At 48.8% G+C, this 21,608-nt stretch overlaps 1 protein-coding gene and 1 non-coding gene across 2 annotated transcripts in view; one reads left to right on the top strand and one right to left on the bottom strand.

The window, feature by feature from the left end:
- LOC144175007 (uncharacterized) overlaps window positions 1-21,608 on the bottom strand; it is a 69,786-nt gene that overhangs the window by 12,299 nt on the left and 35,879 nt on the right. The window contains exon 2 of the mRNA XM_077704014.1: window positions 1,293-1,525. Coding sequence (XP_077560140.1) covers window positions 1,293-1,525 — 233 coding nt within the window. The remainder of the gene's footprint in view (window positions 1-1,292; window positions 1,526-21,608) is intronic.
- Window positions 14,803-14,876, top strand: Trnai-aau (transfer RNA isoleucine (anticodon AAU)). Its single transcript has one exon. It is a non-coding gene; the product is annotated as a tRNA-Ile (tRNA).

Genomic DNA, 21,608 nt, shown 5'->3' with positions numbered 1-21,608 from the left:
GGTTCATATTTTCGTGATCACGTTTCTAAACGCACGTCAATGGCATTTTTTAAATCGAATCCTAGTATGGCTAATGCTCCGTGCGTTATCCCTAAAGAAAGACAGACAGAGAGAAAGAAAGAAAAGAATAAGAAGAAAAATTAATACTACTACTACTAATAATATTACTAATAATAATAATAATAATAATAATAATAATAATAATAATAATAATAATAATAATAATAATAATAATAAGAAGAAGAAGAAGAAGAAGAAGAAGCGGAGGAGGAGGAGGAGGAGGAGGAGGAGGAGGATCCGTGTATATATGTATCATCTATAATAAACACTTGTCAGTGCGCAGTCATTGCAAGTACGTGCCCTTCTCTTTAACCAGTCTTTGCGTTATACCCCATTGCGCAATCCTACAAACGATGTTAAACCAACCAGCCCGACAACAAGCGCTGCTTAAATCATGGAACGATTGGCCGCTAGGACAAGCCTGTCCTTACTTCGAGTTTTCTCTTCTCGTCATAATTAGATCACAGTGAAGTTGCAAACGTTACAAAATTCCCGTCTGCTTCCAATACAGGGGCATCTACGGGAGAAGTCTGGCTAGAGGAAACGGCTGAAATGGTCGCTTCATCAAAACTGGTTCATCAAAATGCGAGGACACGTACGACAGTTGAACGTTTACGCTTTCGCATTCACTAAACCATAGGAAATGCTTAGTTGTCCTCGTAATTTTTGTTCTCCGTTTCAGGCAAATTAGAATGCCTTCACTTGATTGATTATTACGTTTAACGTGCTAACGCAACGCAAGAGATGAGGCGCGCCGTAGTGGAGAGCTTCGGATTGCTTTTGACCACCTGGGATCTTTCACGTGCGCCCAAATCTCGAACACACGGGCGCTTTCGCCTCCAACAAGAAAGCGCCGCAGCGGCCGGGAATCGAACCCGCGACCTCGTGCTCAGCAGCACAATGCCTTAGCCACTGAGCCACTGCGGCGGGTGGCTCCCTGGCATGCATGGCTTAGCTGCATCCATGGCTTAGCTAAACACCGTTGCTATGAGCCAAAAGTGTTTATTCTCTCTGCACTCCAACATAACAAGAATGTCAAGGTTGCTCTCTGGTAAATTAGCATGCTAATTCTTCCAGTTTTTCTGCTGTTGTTCCGTTTACAACAAAATGCACAAGCAACAACAGAGACGAACACAGACTAAAGACGACGTCAGTGTGTTGTTCGTCGCTTTTCTTTCGGTTCGCTTTTTTTTTCGTCCTCTTGGGTCAGCCCGTGAGCAAGGGATGCGTACCTGTATTAGCTGGTCCCGGGTCTCGAACTCGGACATGAGCACGTTCTTGCCGTCCGAGACGCGCGTGAGCGAGATGAAGAGACGGCCGCTACACAGTTTGTGCGCGTTCTCCGGCAGCAGCTTGCACAGGCCGTCGTGGATGATGCCGTTGATGTCGAAGCCCGGGTGCAGGGGACCCAGCGCCCGGTGCCGGGCACGCACGGCCACCCGCAGGATGTACGTGGTCGTCTCACCTGCACGGACAAGGAGAGAAGGAGGGTTAGGATCCATACAGCGCATATCCACTCGCAGAGGCCGACAAGCTGCGGCTGTCGGGCATCACACCTCTCTAACACAGACTTCTCGGCGATAAAGTTTTTAACACGAAAGTGTTTTATTCCGGGATACACAGAGATTTCACTGACGTCATATACGTGACGGAAATGACGCCAGTGCAACGAAGCAGGCGGCCTGTAAAGGGTGCACCCCAGCACACACGGTCTTCTTGTAGAAAAACAACCTTTAGTCCTAAAGGGTACGTTATACTTTGTTCGTTTTCGGGTTTTATATTTTAACACGACAGTGTTTTATGCCGGGATACACGAAGATTTCACTGACGTCATATCCGTCACGGAAACGACGCCAGTACACCTTCGCCGAAGCAACCCACCAGCAGGACGTCGCTCATCAAGCACATCCACAAGACAGCCGCCGACCCGCAAATCATGCTCAGCTGCAGATTTCGCTGCACATTTCACTTTTGTGTTTTACCGATTCCTATGACAGAGGAATCAACCACAGTTATTTTTCTCTTTCTCACTCGCACACAGGTCAACGGCTATAGGTTTCGCTGCTCGGCAAGGAACTGTGGCAAGTTATTTAAACATCTCTCTCTCTCTCTCTCTCTCTCTCTCTCTCTCTCTCTCTCTCTCTCTCTCTCTCTCTCTCTCTCTCTCTCTCTCTCTCTCTCTCTCTCTCTCTCTCTCTCTCTGCAACTCTAATCAAGCTTGCCGACAGTGGCACATACTCGAAGGCGTGTAACGAACCACACTTTATAAAACGGCTCAGCAACTCACTTCAATTATTCAAGAATTTCAATCGAGGCCTGAATCAATCAATTACTTAGAGCGCAAGCAGGTAGACCACAAGAAATGTGTGCGCGTACTCTGAATCATGTGCGCGCCCTCTTGAGCCTAGAAAGGCCCTACATACCCACAGGGTAGCACACATCCACGGTGCTGCATTGGACAATGCTTTATAAGCATGAATGTATGCCGCTTTCGCACGATAGTCCGTCGGTGGTACCGCAACCCTGGGCATGCTAAGTTTGGTGCGGAAGGCGCGCATAAGTCTTCGTTTACTGAGTCCTTCTATTTCAAGGAACAGCGGCAGAAGCGTGCGCACGATTCTGAAAACGCTTTTATTATCAGACACTACAGGAAAAGTCCGAATAGGAAATGCCAGCCTGTACGCGCAGTCCCCCCGAGAGTCGGAAAGACCTTGAACAACGCGGCAGTAGTTGTCAGGGGTCGTGAAAGCATGACGGGGAAAGATGCAACGCGCCTAAGTTAACCACGGGTCTCTAATGCGGAAGGCTTTCACGGGCCGCCGCGTTATTATAAGCATTAGAACCACCATCGCTGCCCTGAAACGACGGCAATCGTGGTTTTACACGAGGCAACTTTCCCCGTTGTATATCTTTCTTCCCGTTCATAGACAAGCGTTTACTGCAGATACAACCTTACGGAGGACTAAGGGGTCCTGCGAGGACATTGTAACACGGTCGAAAGCGGCCTTCCGGCCTCGTATGCATTAGATATGCAATACTGTCCACTCAGCGTCCTTGTTGTAATTGCTCACGCCACCGTTTCGCCTCCATCTTAAGCCTGCCTTATGAGTAGGATTTTGTCAAGAGTCGAATCTCCCAGCCTGTCGTCGTTCTTGTAGACCTGACACTTCCCCCCACAATCTGCCGTGAAGGGAAAAAAATCCCCTCCTCCGAAATTCGCTCCTCATATGTCAGCGAGTATCGGGTTGAGGAGACGGCGTTGAGATCCCTCTTTTCCAAAGAAGGAGACGGAATACCGTTGCTTACAGGAGCGGAATGTACAATGACCGCTTTTTATGACTCCCAGATTGGACTGCCGCGATTTTACGATTAAATAATGATCAGTGTTTCCGGACCATCCTTTTCGTCTCCTATTTCGTCTCCCTTTACCATCTTCTGCCGTACCGACTTGTTCAAATTTTTTTGTGGCACATTGTAATGCAGTGCTCTCATATCAGTGTGCTATTTGTTTATCCGCACGATTGATATTTGCATTCTGTTTGGCTTCGCAATGTGTATTGTTCACCTGCTGTTTTGTCTAATATGTTGTGTTTCACTGGCAGTTTAGCTGGGGTAAATGTTTTTTTTTTCTTGATATCGTTAGGTTGCTGTTACCGACCAGTGTTCAAATGTATGTTTCACTTTGCCTCTCCTGCTAGGGCCATTCTGGCCCGCAGTATTCTGAAATAAATAAATAAATAAATAAATAAATAAATAAATAAATAAATAGATCTTCCCTTCCCTAACACGTATGATTTATTTGCTGCCATTAATCTTATCGTAATTTATATGCCCTCCTTTACCGTGGTTTGTTCCGGGAAAACTTCAGGCACCTCGTGGAAGCTGCGAGCGGCGCGTAGACTCAGCATCGCACGACACTGCGCCGCCGCTGCTTCTCGTGCCGTGTACACCCGAGCTTCTCGGAAGAGCCAATTAACGGCGACACACTTGGAAGTTCGCAAACGAGACCGGCGATAACTCAGAAGCGCGCGCTCACCGTTGTTCATCGCTTCCCAGAAAACCCGAGAAAAGGGAAGCGCATACGTTACGGCGCCTGCACTTCCGCGAGTACGTGTCGCACGCCGCCCGCGAGACACCGCGACTTCTCTCTCACCGGGAAGCGATAGCGGTTCGGGTGAAGAGACATATCGCTTTTCGGGTACTGATATCTCCGAATGAATAAAAGTACACGCGCTCTACAGCGACGCCGATACCGGGCCCAATTCTCGCACTTTCTGCAGTGCATCCCTGCTTAGACACTTTACCCCTGCGCTGACGTCCGCCTTGCGAGTGGTTTAGCTGTATGCGTGAACTTAAAATCCAAGTCTAAGCTTTTTGCCAAGTTTTGAGAATACGCCTAATATGCACAATTACACTCAGGGCCAGCCTGCGGGCCAGCCTGCTATAATACTTTACTAACTGTCTCACCTTGCATTATCGGCTGGACAAGGAGGCCGAATAAGTGCGCAACAAAAGAGCGCCGCAAGGTAACCCACAGTTAGAAGTAGTCTTTGAGGGGCTCAAGCCAGCGGGCCATACAGGGTACCCCGTTAAGCCATTGACTGACCCCTTCGACGCACGTTGTTTTGTACGTAAGGCCCCGGCAGAATATACGCTTGACAACATGCACCTTCCTACTATAGTATTGGAGGATTGCTACGCCTACCACAAAGGTACGCTGTGTACGCTGGATGTACGCACGCATACGTGCGCGTACACGTACGCGCGTATGTAGAGTACGCGCTCACAAATGCGGTACTTGCGTACCGCAGGATGCGTGTGTTTAGAAGAGTGGGTGCCACGGCAGATCCACTGACATGGGGATGAAGCCCACAATTTCCCCGGCACACCTTGGCGCTTCTAAACTTTGCCACTCACATCGAAGCAGTCATTGCAGAATGATTACTTCTTTCTTTACGACTAACTGGTGCCATTTCGTTGGAAGGTCTGCTAAGGGTAAACACTACTCTCTGTAGATAGAGCAGAAGGCATCCTGGATACAGCGGTCAATAACGCCGTGACGGAGGGACCGTACGCCCGCACTATTCACCCTGTCGGACGGAAACATCGACGCGTCACCTAGAGTGCAATACCGATTCTAAGATACTCTTTGAATACGGTATTGGACCAACAATCCCCTTCCGTCCATTCTCTCTTCGCACACTACGGCGCATGCCCTCCGTGTTTCATTCAATGGTTCGCTCAATCCCACGTTCTGCCGACGCAGTGCGTCACGTCAGCGCGGAGAATCGTCGGTGCGAAGAAGCGTGCAGTGACCCGCGCACACGAGAAGGCGGAAGGGAAACGCATGCGCGACGACGTCGTTGTGACTGGGACGCCGCGCAGGAAAAGCGACGTCCTCTGTTCAGCCCCACAGATACGACGCTGAGAACCGATTCAGACGAAACGCTGGCAGCGAGAGCCTCTCGTAAAGTGCTTGTACTGAGACGCGAACTCTCTCTCTCTTTTTTTTTTTTTTTTCTGGTGAAAGACACCTCAGTCACCACGTATCTACAGTTAGAAAATGGAATTACAATAAAACAAGTGTAGTTCCATGTGAGGTACATACTGCGGTTTCTTCTCTGCGTCGAACGCCATTGTGCAGTGATAACCCGATGTTTCGCGCAACATCTCGCTTGATAACCTCCTAAATAAAAAAATGAAGTCCTGCCGTTCGTCACTGCATTTCTGTGTCAGGAGCATTGCGTTTTTTTTTTTTTTTCGCCATGATACATGCCATGTGTCACACCCTATATCCCGCCACATGCCAAAACTTCCCCCAACCAGGCACCCTGTACCACATGGTATGGGAGTACCAGCAATCCCCAACCCTCACCCCTAACCCCAACTTTACCTATGAGCAGTGGAAGGAGCTGCTGACCAGCTCCGATCTCCCAGCGCAGCGACGATTGGTGGAGAGGGCACGGATGGCCAGCACGGTCCAAGGCATCCCGGACTATAAGGAAGCCTCCCACCGGGCGGGTGCCCTAACATCAGCACCTCGACTCAAATAAAGTTTATTCATCATGATCACAGGACACTCGCTGCTGCCGCCACTTAATTGTGGAGAATGCGCGAAAGTTCAACTTTCGAAGGCATTAGTAAGAATTCAGAATGTGATTACCGGTTATGGGTGCGTTCACGGCCATCTGCCGATGACCCTGGTGGGGAGAGGGTGGGTCCACTCTGCTCCCCTCATCCCACTCACCTCGCGAGAAGTGCGAGTTCAATCCCGCTCGTCGTTCTCCAACTAGCGTCACTATATATAAGGAGCGGGATGGGGTCGGGATCACACTTCTCAAACCGCGCAAGCAGCGGGTTATGACGCCGGCTACGACCATGCCTCGTGACTTTCAGCCGTACGGATAAATGCTAGCTTGGATCGAGGCGTGCACGCTATATACGCCATGATGAAATTATGCGTTGCACCCTTATCCATCATGTTTAGTGTCCAGCGTTCGTGTTATGGCAATGGAAAGACGTGTCGTTCGCCAAAAGAGGGCAGTCAGACGTCGCACGGCACTGCCTTCTTTCTCTCAAGCTTATTAGAGATAAACTTAAACAGTATTAACTACCAACTATCTCTGCAAAATCACTACTGGCGCAATAAAACCAGTGAAAAAATATTTTCAACCCAGCTGTGCAGTACTGAATACAAACTAGCCCTACTCATGAAATATTTCCGGGAAAAAAAATTTAAACAATAAGCTGGCACACGCTGTCGAACATGACTCGAAAAACGACGCGTCTCCTTCTTATCTTAATATATTAACACCGAGAGCCCGCGCGAGTGCAGAGCAAGCAAAAGCAAATAGGTCGTCTCGTTAAGAAGAGCGCGCACTGCCACGCCCTTGCCGGCGAGAATGAGCCTCTCGTCTCCGTGCTGATTATCCGAAAGGACGCGCCCGTGCCCTACTCCAGCGCCGAGTGCATTCACGCCCATCGGCGGCGTGCACTGAAGAAAGTGCGCGCGAGTGGGTGGGCGGGAATCAGCGCGGCAGTTATCTCTCCAGCTCTCGTCTCATTCCTCCCGTATCTCCTCGGAGTGCTGACACGCGCGTCACTCCGGCTTATCTAAAGAAAAGTCGCGCGACTCCCTGCACCAGACACCGCGGCGCCGACCAGCACATCCGAAGACCCCGTCAATCATTTTCTACGCGCCTCTTTGCCCATTCAAACCCCTTCTGTATAATCTGCGATCCATATCGATATCGATTTTGTAATCTTGCAGCGGGGGAAAAAGATACAAGGACGGTAGATGGGATATCTCTCCGTAATGCGTACACGAAGTTGCATAAATGCGTCGAACTTCACTGCGATAGCCATAGCTGTTCTGTCACTCTTGTATCTGTATTTTTTTCCACCGCTTCAAATTTGTTCAATGGATTGTATAACCAACAGGACCAGCTATCAGTACTTCATTTTTTTTTTGCATGCAGAATGAACCCTGCCGATATGTATGTGGAGTCTTGATAAGCAAGGCGATTAGAAATTCATAGTCTCGCGCTCTGAGGAAACGCGCACTATTATACGATTCGCGCTGCAGAAATCACGTCATTCATTTTGCCCACGTAAGCTTTTCTACAAGTTCGTCTCTCTAAAGAGCAGCTCAAAAATTTTACAGTTGCAGTTAACATAACAAATATTTCGGTGCAAGAAAGGAGGGAATAAAGGTAAAGGAAAGGCAGGACAGGAATGTCAACCAGGCCGTAGCCTAGTTCGCTATCCTACACGTAAGGAAGGAGAACAGTGCGAAAATTTCGCAAACACGTAGGCACACAACATCAGCGGCAGATAACGCGAGAATAACTTTGAGATCTTGCCTAATTATCTGGTTGCTTACACTGAGTTATTTCCTGATCTAATTATCTCATGTAATTACCTGTTTACGTTTCTTTTCTATCTGAAATCGAAACGTACAATTTCAATGTATTGCTTTTACTCGTTATACATTCGTGGTGCGGGAAGAGTCTCTATGCGTAGGCTTGTTTAATAAAGAAGTTGCAGCTAACATGCATGAGGAACCGCGCTTCCAACAGCAGGTTATGTGATTGCTCGCAAACTCCTCCCCAATAGAAATCAATGTCTTCGATTGAACCGCTGTCCGCAGCATGCCGGTGCCATTAAAGCACCTGAAAGCCAAGTACCACAAGAGGACACAGTTCTTTGCCTTATGGTACTCCACTTCAAACCTTAGGCCCGTGCAGCTCGGCGTGCTGAATTTTTACGCAAGTCGCATATGAAGCATAATTCCCCGACTCGTGTTTTTGTGAACTAACTGCCCAGGTACTCTGCTCACCAGCCAAACTGCTTAGGAAATATCTGTTTAGTTACTTGCTTCAAGCTAGAGCGACTGATCCGCAGTAGACAGAGGTTATTCCAATTGGTGACACCATACACATCGGCCGCGCGCGCACTGCGCTGAGAAATGTAACCAGTGCACGTCTTGTTGCACTATCAGGCTATGACACTGTCGAGAAGCCTGGCACCGATACGAAATCCCAGACGCGTACGAAGAACAACGTTACACACAAAAAAAGATGACATAACCCAGTAAGTCATCTTTGAAATAACACTGAGCTTTCAAAGGTGTAACTGACAGCTCCCGAGACAAGCGGTGTCTCGGGAGCTGTTTATTTCTCGATACACACAAAACCTTACCCTACAAACAAAGACACAGAACATATATGAACAATATGAACAACTTCTCAATTTTATGTCTCGACAGGACCGACCTGGTCTGTCCTGGGGCGGTATTCTCGGGTTTTGTCCCTTTTGCGTCCCTTTCAAAAGTGTCCCTTTTGGCGAGCCCTGATTGGCTAAAAGCAAACAACCGGAAGTGATGTAGCGCAAGCGCGGCAAACCTACTGCCAACGCCCACTGCTTAACCGGAAGTACGTCACGATGAAAGGGACGCAAAAGGGACGTTTTCAAAAGGGACAGTTACGAGAATACCGCCCCTGCTGTGTTCACTGCTTCAGTCGATCCAAGAGGGCGCGGCATGCACCCACATGATATGGCTTTACGCACTCGCACTGACGACCGTGGCCACGGCGGAGTTATAATTCAAATTTCGATTGAACGTACCCCCAATTGAAAGGGTCAAGTTCATCAGTTTAATAACGTCTACAGGACGTTGCGACACACCGAATTAGCGTTAGGGTAACATAGACGCAAAGCGGTTCACCGCGAGCGCCTTTAGCGAATGTTCTAGACAAAATATATCGACCCGGCGTCGGACTATCCACACTCTTGTCTACGCAGCACGCTACAACGATCAGCCTATCAGGCGAACTACACAATCTTGCGTGAGTTCGAAGAGCGTAAACACTCGCGGTCTCTAGAACAACCGACCCCGACCGGGTAACGGAAACACGAGCGCCATGTTATGAGCGTGTACCTTCAAGTGTTGTCGCTTCTGCTGACGTTTTTTTAACACTACGTCCAATAATACACTTTGCACACTTCCCTTGCATTCCTTGCCCGCGAAGGCTGAATGCACGCCTACGCTAGACGCAAGCGCGAGGCGCGCTCCGCCAAATGGCACAATTCCAAGAGTGCGTCTGCTCTCCCGACTGACCGTGAACTGGCTTTCCGGCTCACGCGAGAGCGCCTCTCCAACGATCGTTGAGTTCGCGCTATTCGTGTAATTCCGTGCAGTGTAGCCAAAGGCGCGGACATCTCCCGCCGGTACGATTAGCAGCGAATTTCAGAACCAAACGTGCTAGCGTGAAAAGTTTTATCGCTGAATATTAGTTGTCGCACCCCTCCGAATAAGGTCTTAAGCAAATTCAACACACGCTGGAAAACATCGTAAAAAGGAACGGGGAAAACAAGCAAAGAATAAATCACCTAGACATCGACACAAGCTTTCTCACTTATTTTGTTCTTGAGAGTATACCTTGCGTATGACTTCAGGCTACAATCACTAAACGGGCGACACCAACGAGACATTCGCAGAGAACCCTTGATTGACGCGCTGGCCTTGAAAGCGCTGCACGAAGTACTTTGAGACAAGAGTGCGTGCCACGCGAGTTTGCCCTTGAGTTTTCGAACTGTCGACCGCACTTGCTCGACGCCGATTGCCAGCGACAACTGCGCGCTCGGACCCTGCTTTGTCGCCTGTGGCTTGGAGTTGCCTTCACGAACGCGTACTCCTTCACCATCGGCGTGCCTGACAGCCCTGTTCGCAACTTTTGTGCTGATGCGACAGCTGAACGCCTCTTGGACCAGTGCGCCCGCGGCCCAAAGCACACACAGCACCTCTGAACAACACTCGGCAAACTCGATAGGGCGCACTATTTCGGGACACAGGCGGTGCCCGTCACAGTCCCAGAAGGCCACAAAAGCAGCGTTGCGCTTTTCTAAGGTCACGCGCTTGTCTCAGCTGCTGTAGAAACAGCCTGCCTTTGGCGTCCTTCGCTCGCCCATTGGGTCGGTTTACCTTCCGTTCTACACCTTCATTCATACTGTTTTCTCACTGCCCAATAATGCGCTTCGCGAGGACCCTATGGACAAACTGTTTCTTCGGCGCGCTAAGTGGAAATGCGTTGCTTGTTAGTTTGTTTTCACAAAGTCCTCGAAAGCCACAAGCCGCAGCGGGCTCCAAACTATAACTCACGTAGCTCGTTGACCGACCATTCGGCGCGCGGAGAAGTGATTTAAGCCCACGGCGCAGCCGGCAGCGATGCACATCGATAACTTAGTTTCAGACAATTATGTTTCTCCCGAACAAAGTATCGTATGCCCTGTTCAAGGCTAGGAAATGCTCACAGGCGTACGGGTCAAGGCTATAGGAAATACTCACGGGCGAACTGTTCAAGGCTAGGACATGTTCACTCACAGACGCACCGTTCAGGGCTAGGAAATCACGGACGCGTTGCGTGCTCGCGGAAGCCGTCCCACAAAGGATACTTGTTGTCGACCACGACCCGAAGAAAACCTCGCCTGCGGCGGCAAGGTCTGCAAAGTAGTCGTGTCAAGTGGTCGTCCATATTTTCACCCAAGAACAATCTCGCTACTTCGCGCAAGGTTAATTTCCCTAGCGAAGGCTGCGAAAGACAAGCGAAAATGACTCTACGCACCAAAGTCCTGCCGGGCCATATTTTCGATCTGCTACATGTGTCCAGTACCACCATCAGAGTCTGCGTTGTCCTGAGCAGAGCTATATATCTTTGCACTTCCTCGTTCTCAGCATTTATAAAAAATAGGGGGACCAGCTTTGAGGTCCGAAGTGCGATTTCAGCGAGCAGTAAGGTGTACATGTGATATTATGGAACATAGAGCGCTTAACTTAACACGACAGCATAAAAGAAAAAAAAAAGGACACACGAAACGGAAGATGCGCTTTATACCAAGCTTTATATTGATGTGTATATGTGTATGCGTAAAGGTAGACCTCCTCCCTTCCGCACTTGCCTCGGTGCTCGCCCAATCACCTAGGCAACCTAACCGTGCATACAACTGCGAAAAATGTCCGCTGGAGTGACACGTCGGGTGTATGGAGGATGTTCGTATGCTGTATTCATAGGCCAAAAAGTGATCACTAGCGATGTATACGCAGCATTTCTCTTAAGAGGGTTAGGGGGGGGGGGGGGGGGGGAGGCATGATTAGAAGAAAAGACGCAACCGAATTAAGACACTACGAAAAAATAAATCAAGCCAGAACTTAAAAAAAAAAAACGAGAATTTCGTTACGCAGTGCCCGACACCGCATCAAAAGACAGAGGGTTTCCGTTCCAAACGCACACCTCGCTTTTGTCTCCCTTCTAATAACCGGCCGCTCTGTACAAGACTCCGCACTCGGCGAGCGCCTACCTCTACACCGCCCTAAGAAATATGCTTACGCGTTATAAGGTGCTGGCGCGGGCCTTGGCAAGCGACTCGCGTGACGACACTTTACGAGACATCCTCACGCTACATGCAGATTCGGCGCCAACTCAGCGCGCAGCTCTTTATCTTCAAGCCCGGTGTTATCAGCGCGCCCACTTGGCCGATGCGTGTGCATCATAGTGTAGGAGCTAACCCTTTCCTCTTCACGTCGCCTTCTATTTCGTCTTATGACATAATGTGACCTATGCGTAGCTCCAGACAAAAAAAAAAAAAGCTACAGAAATTCTGAGAATTGTCTGATCATGATGCGTCAGCATTCTTACGACGCTGCTCCGTTCAAGTCGCCAACCTTACGTTTCCTTTCTGGCATTGGAACTTGGAAGGAAAACGTCAAGCCAGATAATATCGGTTCTATTGCTTTTTTTATCTCCGTGACGGCGCTAGAGAGCATATGTATTATTGATTTCATTTCTTCAAAACTTTTCCTACTTTTTGTGTTCTCTTGTCGCTGACCGAATTCGATATTGTTACGGAATATTTGTTGTTCGTCGATTTTTGTTTGCTTCGACGAATGATGGGTTCCAGATTTGGCTTACCAATGGACGATTCTTCATTTGATTTGGGTCTTTCTTTCGTTTTTTTTTTTTTGTTTTTTTCCTTAATATTATTCCTATTCACTTACTGCGCCGATCAAATTTCGTAACTTTGACAATTGGGCTTTCTTTTTTGTTGCGAATACAAGGCCTTACTACACTGTTCGCGTTGACGTACTCGGTCAGCAAGTAATGCTTACTTTCTGAGTACGTCAACGCCATTGGCGCAAGTCGCCAGGCTCCTCCCACTGCCGCGCGCGTCCGCGTCATTTTCTGACCGAGGCAGCAGCTGCCGCGGGCGCGAAATCGTCGGCGCCGGCGTGAAAATATCGCGCGCGCAACGCCGATGCGCACGAATCGCGTGCAAAAACGCTCCATGCGGTTCACGCTTAATAGTATAGCTCGCCGACACGCGGTGGGAAAATAGCCGTATGCGCAAAAGTGGAAAGACGCTGGCCAAGTAACAAAACACGAGCCTGAGGGCATGAATAAATTATCCAATCGCTTAGCGAGAGAGCTGAGAGACACACGAGGTGAGGCGAGTAGACTGGCGACCTTTCCTCTCTCTCACTGACTTGATGGCGCGACTCGATGACGACAAACTAAATTCTAGCTAATCTGCGTACGGCCCCAGGAATACCTGGGCCCACCACAACTGTCTCTAGGGCCTCAGGAAAGCTGAGATGCATCGTTCCACGTATGAGAAAGCCAAGCGGCGGAAGTCAGAGCACGTCCTATCTGAGAACGAGTGGCCTCTTGTGGTTGCTCGATGTCGAGAGGGAGTGCTCATGTTAAGAGCGCGATTTGCCTAAAAATAGCCACTTGTCGCCGCGCATATTTCGCGGAAGTCGCCTTGGCTGCCCGAGGAACGTCAAGCCCGTTACGCCGGATTGCACAAGTAAAAGATTGCAGTGGTGCATTGCCGATAAGGCCGGCGGCTTGGCTTTACAGCCTGGCGGCATAAAGGCATGTACGAAATGCTGCCGAGAGGCCTCTTCCGGATGGCGGTTACTATGCCTATTACTAAGCCTTGCGAGCGACAGTGCTTCGCGGCATTGTATACACTTCAACAATAGATGACGCGAAGGCTTCCCAGGAGCGCACAGCAAAACTGACTGTCAAACGTATGAGCTGAGCCCGGACTGCAGGCTGTGCCAGTGTTTTCAGAGGACCCTGGAGACAAAGTTTCTAGAAAAAGGTATTTCCCTCAAAATTATCGCGCGTCAGAATAACAACCCCTCATATTTAAACCCGCACTTCGAAGAGTTACCCTAAATAACACGGGAAACAGAAAATAGTGGCGACCCACCAGCCACTCCCTCACACTGCCCTTATGACGTCACAATGAATAGCCCGTGCTATTGGTAGCTGCCGACAAAAGGTACTGCCAAAGAAGACGACCATATGATCGTAGTAGTCCCTTTGGTTTTGTTGGATCGCACTTTCGGAATGCTAGCATTATGTTAACACACCAACTGCTATAGTTTTTGGTACCTGCTCAATTGTGCAATGTTGACGCCCGTTACCGGAAATTTAAAAACTGGCTAACGCTTGCGACTTTTTCTTTCTTTTTTGTTCGAACAGCGTCCTTCAGAGTCGCAGCGGAGTTTGAGTTTTGAGGCTAGTTCTTTCGAATAGCGCAAGAATATAGTAGCCTACATTGTACCTTTAAAAGCCCGATGCGGTGAAAACGTAATCGTCATTTACTCCGAAAATAGAACGCGAAGCTACGAGAGAAGCCACTACAAGGTACCACAGCCCGATACATTCCATAGCACCAGGCGCTTCACAGCGCGAGCATTCACTTGGCAGTAGCGAGAGGTGGTTGTCACCGCCAGCACACTGAGGTTGAAGGGAGCGGAGGAACGTAGCCAAACGAGCGAACGGACAAGCAGCGCCATAGTCGTCAACTCATGGTGCCAGGAACGAGCAGTTGCGCAACGCGTGGGAGACGGATCGAAGCCATTCGAAAGCGTCGAGGCGGACCGCAAGCAAAGCGCCCCAAGCGGCGCGATTACAAAGGAGCTTGACAACTCGAGGCGGGAAGAAAGCGTCTTGGGCGTTCATTTGGAATTAATCATTTCGTATTCATATTAGATAAGAAGTGCTTATGTGTTCTCGGAATTTTGGTTTCGTGAATATGTGCAACCCAATGATACCGAAGCAGCTTCAGTTGGTAACCCGCCACCATATGAGTGGTTCGTTCCTGACATTTTTCCAAAGCTCCGGTCTAAACGCAGGCACTAATATAGGGCTGGTACTCATAAAGCACTGTGCTGGCCCGCTAGCTCAGTCGGTTAGAGCGTCGTGCTAATAACGCGAAGGTCGTAGGTTCGATCCCTGCGCGGGCCAGTTTTTTTTTTTTTTTGCTGCCAAAAAATTATCCCCCCCCCCCCCCCCCCCCCCCCCCGCCGTCTCCAACCGTAGTTTTTGTATTTTCGTTTTGGTAAATACAAGGGTCTGCGCTCCCCTGTTGCCTCTACCATGTATTGCGAAGCGACACTGGCAGAACTTTCTTTTTCTTGTTGTTCATTTCAATCACAATTTGTTCAACGCCCTCCGTTTTCAAAAGGTTCTAAAACGACCAGCCAATCCAAATATGACAGCGTCGAGACAAGTTCGGTAGGTCACGTCACCACCTACATTTCGTTTTCCTGACTGCCGCTGAGCGGTAAAATTAGCAAGCTTGTTATTGCGGCACGACAACCGGTTGATCCTGAAAGTTTTGCTATTTGATTGATTGATTGATTGATTGATTGATTGATTGATTGATTGATTGATTGATTGATTGATTGATTGATTGATTGATTGATTGATTGATTGATTGATTGATTGATTGATTGAGTTTAACGCGCCGACGCTACACAGGGGATGAGGCACGCCGTAATGGAGCGCACGGATTAATTTTGACCCCGGGGGATTTTTAACGTGCCCAGAAACCTTGAACACACCGCGCTTTCGTTTTTCTTCTCCATCACAAAAGCGGCGGCCGCGGCCGAGAATCGAGCCCGCGTCCATGGGCTCAGCAGCACAACGTATTAGCCACTGAGCCACCGCGGCGCGTAACGTTTTGCTATCACCTCTACGGTTATTTCAAAATAAATTATTGTTCTAAACCTTTTCTTTTCGTTTTTGACTAGAATAGAAGCAAGTATCAACTAAAGTGACAGCCTCGTTGCCTTCTAATACCGCGCGTAAAGCTACTCCTACTCTAGGTAGCTACTCCTGAAAACAATTTTGAACCACACAGTTGGGGACTGACGCGTTAGGTCAAAGGATCAAGCAAGATTTCATTCCAGAGGAGGGCGAAAAAAAAAATATCAGAGGAGAGGGGGGGGGGGGGGGGGGGGGGGGTGGCCGTAAAAGACAAATAAAAATACCCAAAACAAGAAACTTATAATAGAAGTACTGGGTTTTTGCCGCGGGGATCTTTGCCGCGCTGTACATTCATTCATCTTTGAATCACGCCGTCTACCGTGCTAGCCGCTAATTCAAGATGGCGGGCTGCTCTTAAAAACATGTCTGCGCCTGTATCCTCTGCCTTCCCGCTCACTGCCTCCCCTTCATTGCCGAATCTTCTTTCTTTAATTTTCTTACATAATTTCCACGATTGTCCTTCGGCCAAACCTTTCCTTATTCATTTGTGCTGATTTTGTAGTTGGTGAGCTCTATCTGCTACCGCACCGTATTTTCTGGCAGTTTACTTATTATCTTTTTACTCCCGTTCATACTCACCTTTTTTCTGTATTTATTCGCTTTTCTTCTTTTAATCCAAATTAGTTTTTCCTCGTCTCTCAGTTAGCGCCCATTTCCTGGCCAATCCCCCTGAGTGGGTACGATCCATTTTTTTTTTGGACCAACAACAACGACAACAAGAACTATCGTGGGCGCACTTGACGCTCCTTTCTGATTGTTTCGCGTTCGTTCTTGTTTTTCTTATGGGACATTGCAAAAGGGCTGACCGTTGTGTTGAGGTTATGTTGTGCGAAGAACTCGAAAACACGCGAACTTGTTATGTCGGTTAAACAACAACAACAAAAAAAAACTTTATCATCCCTTCCTCAAGAAAGTTGAGAGACGTGCGAAAGCGTTCCGACATCACAACTGCGTCTAAAGCGCGTCAAAACCTTCGCTAATAGTGCGTCTATTATCCTCACTGAAAGTGCGTCCAATCGAGTTCGAGGTTTCGGCGCACACCACCCGCCCTGGTGGCTCAGTGGCTAAGGCGATGTGCTGCTGATCAAACACGAGGTCGCGGGTTCGATTTCCGTCGCCGGCGGCCGCTTTTCTGATGGAGGCGAAAAGCAAAAACGCCCGTGCGTACGAGATTTCGCCGCACGTTAAAGATCCCCGGGTGGTCAAAATTAATGCGGAGCCCTCCACTACGGCGCGCCTCGTCGCCTGCGTTGCGTCGGCGCGTTAAACCCTACAATCAATCAATCAACATTAAAGATCCCCAGGTAGTCAAAATTAATCCGGAGCACTACACTACGGCACGCCTCATCGCCTGAGTGGCGACGGTGCGTTAAACCTTCTAATTAAATAAATACGTTCAATTGATAATAAAAGCTTCACAGATCTACCAACGGTTTAAATGTGTACCGATAAGTGGTTTATGGGATAGAGGTTTATAAGATAAAGATAAAGGTAGAGATCGGTATGTGTATCGTCTTACCTAGAACAGTTTCTTATTCGCGATGTTCAAGTAACCGTCTTCACGCAATGCAGGGCCGGTTTCACGCAGGCGCCGTGTGTTCAAGGATCTTATCAGAGCTTTTCGGTCGACCAACTGGTCAGTTTTTTTGACGGTACGCCATCGGTCACACTAAGAAAGCTTTCGCTTTAAAATAATAATCGGTGGTTGTTACTTGATTAACGGGTTCAGGCGCGCCGCGTATGACACAACGTACCCATCCTTCTCATTAAAGGAGCCATGAAGAGAAAATACAACTTCATTTAATTTGAAAGAACTAGGATTCAGTATCTCACTCAGCTCCATTACAGCCACAAAAGATGTTTTTTTAACGAAAAAAAGCAAGAAGTATTCAAAAACTTTCAAATTTTGCGCCACAGTGACGTGTTATGAGCAAGAATGACGTCACACGGACCAACAATAAAACATAATTTTCAGTGCGTTAACTGCACGTTAGCATTCAAGTGATGCGGTCAAATGGAACTATAGAGGCCCCAATACAGACGTCCAGTCACGTGTCCTCGCGACAGGTCAGTTAGGCGGCCGCCAATCGCACAAACAAGGTTCCGTGACGTCATAGAAAAGTTGTGGGAAATTGGCTAGGGGGTCGCGACTGCTTCACACGTTTTCTTTCATATCTCAGTTATTTGTTCGAAGATTGCGATGATATTGGTATCATTGTTATCGGGACTGAGCAGCCTTTCTAATAAATCCAACTTGTATTTTGTCTTCATGGCTCCTTTAGGAGAGGGATGGAGACGCAACCCACTTTCTGTGAAATCCAATTTCCGCGTTAGTGCAAAGCTTATACAGGAGAACTGTGCTCAGGTGTCCGTGTTTTTGCATGTGCATCCCCCGCCCACATCACCCGCCATCATGCTTGCAAAATTTAAAGCGAAGCATGTATGGATATTGGGTTCCACGTCTCTGATGCGCGAGCCATAGGAAAACTATCCGTCCCGGTGTGTGTGTCCTTAGCACACGATCATGCCGTCGAGCATGCCGTCGAAATGATGCCGTCGAAAATGGCATGATTTGTGAGGCATTCGTGTGTGTGCGTTTGTTTGTTTGTTTGTCTTCAAAGAGCGAGGCGTTCACGTGTCAGCGTGCTCGTTTTGTTGTTGTTGTTTGACCAAAATAGAAGTGGGTGCGTGTACGTACGTCTTTCTTTGGTATCGCTCCTACGTCGCCTACGCTTTCGCTCCTACGTCTTTCATATAAGTTCTGTGTCACCGTTACGTCCTGCGCTAAAAGGCTCCGCGGGTCATTCACCTCGACAGAATGGAATGGCTCACGACTTCTTTTTAAGCACCGTCGAAGCAAGTTGGCGCGAAAATGGTGCAAGACACAGCAGCGCCCTTCCGGCGGAAGTAGTAGTACCCGCCAAGTCGGTCGCACGCTCCACCTTGAAAGCGGCAGACATAGACGGCGGCTGGCAACCGCGATATCGATCGCGACGGCGCTCGTACGATCGAACGACGCGGCTGTGGCGACCTTGGATGCAGCACGCAACCCTGCTCAACTCGCTAACCAGACCAAGTCATTACATAAGCGACAAAGGGAGAGCAACGGACGCACGCGAGGTCTCTATCGCGCATTCGCTTTGAGGCTGAGCTGCACACGTATACGACGAACGAATACGCCCTCGGCGTATGACTGCAAAAGTGAAGTCTATAAAAATGATCCCCCTTTTATCGTCGCCTCGTTTTCATCTTCACCTACCGGATCTCTGTCTCTTTCTAAGTTCCTCTTCTGCGTCCCCCCCCCCCTTTTTTTCCTTTTGCCGTGTCAAACAAGGAGTCGTCGTGAAATTATATTAAGGTGAGTCTTTTTCAACATGCACGCGAGGAACCATCCCGCTTAAATTAATGCATGCAGCCCCATTTGTCACTCTATAGAGTATACAATTTCCTTGTTTCATTGAACACGTACACTATCGATTCTACGGGCATTGTCATACTCGTTCGCGTCTTAATGCGCCCATAAAAAAGGACATGGCTTTTATTTCGTGTCTTATAATACTGTTTCCCTATTTTTTTGTACGGCGTTAGTTCTCGAGCAGTTTAGGAGACAATATGCAATTTTGGGGGCGGAGGCCTGAAAGGTCTCGATATCCCTAAGAAATAGCGCTGCCAAACCGCAGTCCTGCTGCGCTGGATTAGCACTACAGTCAAACCCGGTTATAGCGAACTGCAATATGCGCCACGATTAGTTCGATATAGCCGAACCCGTCCATAACGAGGTTATTGTTACGAGTTCGCAATATGCGGGAATCCACCCCCGCCACACCCGCATGCAGAAACGAGCAAAATAAGGTATGTCATTACCATACACGAAACAATCGATTTATTGCAAATAACAAAGCTACTTTCCGCCTTAACTGCCCATTTCCCAAAAAAAAAAAAAAAAGCGCTGATTTTTGTTTTCCCTTTCGTTCTGGCAGCGTCAACTAGCACAGCATTCTTTACACGAGAGACTGTTTGCACCAGTTCGAGTCCGTGTCCTTCAATATCGAAGAAATATTGGCGGAGGACATCGACTGCCGAAAGCGCTTCATTAATCGTCGGACGGCTTTCACTCGCGACATCCTCTGCCTCCTCGGTGCTTTCCATCAGCATTATGACGGTTCTGCTGACGGTGTCAGCGTCCGAGGGGCTTACAGTGACGGCAATGCCGTCGTCGACACTCAGGAAATCTTCGAAGGACACTCCTTTCGGCACAGCATCGGGAAGCTGCCGTCTTGGTCCCGACTCACTGACTGGGCGGATTCCGTCGTGAGTTCCGCGCGTCGGAAACAGTTACGGAAAGTGTCAAGCGTCATGCCGCTCCATACGAGGCGCAATGTCTCAGTCGCGGCCTTTGCTCAGTGGTCTCGGCCAATCAACATCTCAATCACCGCCCCGAGACCATGCATTTTGGCGCCCATTCTAAGCATGCCGATTTCGGTATATCAGATGTGAACTTCGTTATAAGGAATATGCATCGCGTGTATTTCCGTTACTGATTTATTTTTGTTCGATATATGGCATAATTCGCTCTATCCGGGTTCGTTATAGCCGGGTTTGACTGGATATAGTATGGCGCCTTGCGCGATATAGCGCGGAGCGCTTTAGTATATACTTGGGTGTTGCGCGCGCTGCGCTGTTGCGGTTGCGAAAGGGGCTTTAATGTTTGTGGAAGACAAAAAGCCTCGTTCTCTTAAAATAATGTTAGCTGTTTATAGCAAACAAGGCGACTAAACTCCATTTCTGTTTTCAGAATTCCGAATGTGTTTCGGTCTCTATCTACAACTATCCACGCTATACTCGGGAACAAGTTAAGAAAGGCAATAGCTCACGTACGGTATCGCTCCGCCTAAGCTACGGACCCAGATATCAACGGGGGCGCGCGTTTTGAAAGGAGATTGTTATGAATGCGTGATATCGCCTTGTTATCGTGCGTGATATCGTAGTTTGTTTGTCGTCGCTGCAGTAGTTTATAAGTATATTAAGTCCAAAAAATCACGGAAACGGCTCGTGCCATGTTCAAAATATTCCCACTAACGCACTACTTGCGCCACGCGGAGTAACATCCGGCTGCGATGATGAGGCACAGTGGCAACTTCCGCTGCCTTTGTTAACTTGTACTAGAGTATTGTGTAAGACTTAGGCCTAACGCTTTGACCTGGCAACCCAAGAAACCGTCACGGCCAGAGCCCTGGACGTCACGGGGGGTCCTTGAGCCTCAGGGGCTCTTTGGGGCCCTTTGACCCTGAGCAGTAGAGGCCTAAATTTTTTGGCCCTATCCTGAACCCAATGACACTACTACTTACGACTACGGAAGGCCTAACGAGTGCTCTATTGACCGTGCATGTCTGCCATTCGGTATTCGGTTTCAGCTCGTTCCGGATAGGCCGCTTAAGGACAATGGCGGTTATTGCCTCTCGACGATAGCTGGAGATATCAAACAAGCGTTGAGCCGTGCGCATGTTAGCAGCGCACTGCCGTCTAAGTGCTTGCCGGGCGCTCGAATATTCCCCCATTGTGAAATTCTCAATTGACCACACTGTGTGACAAGTTGCCTTATAAACCACCACCACCGCTTACGCACCTCGAGTGCCTATAGCATGCCGCGCTTACACAGCAATGACCGAGGATGTCCGTCCTGCATAGACGATCGGTCTACACACGTTCGGTACGATCCCAATCGAAGGCGAGGGCCGTACGAGACGTCTCCAAGATGGTCGCAAGATTTCGAGCAGCCATGGTACGAAACGGCATTTCCTCGACTTCTCGCGGAAGTTTACCCGGAGTTTGGTATAAACACTCGGGACGCAAATGCCGCGCGATGCATCGAAAACACGGAGGGTCACCACGGTGCGCAAGAGGACGGCAACCCGCGAAACGGCGGGC

Source organism: Haemaphysalis longicornis, unplaced genomic scaffold (assembly GCF_048455015.1).
Source record: "Haemaphysalis longicornis isolate Haplotype H1 unplaced genomic scaffold, Haemaphysalis longicornis Haplotype H1 scaffold_3, whole genome shotgun sequence".
Lineage (NCBI taxonomy): Eukaryota > Metazoa > Arthropoda > Arachnida > Ixodida > Ixodidae > Haemaphysalis > Haemaphysalis longicornis.
The sequence above is the reverse complement of the archived record's forward strand: the minus strand, read 5'-3'. Positions and strand labels throughout refer to the sequence as shown.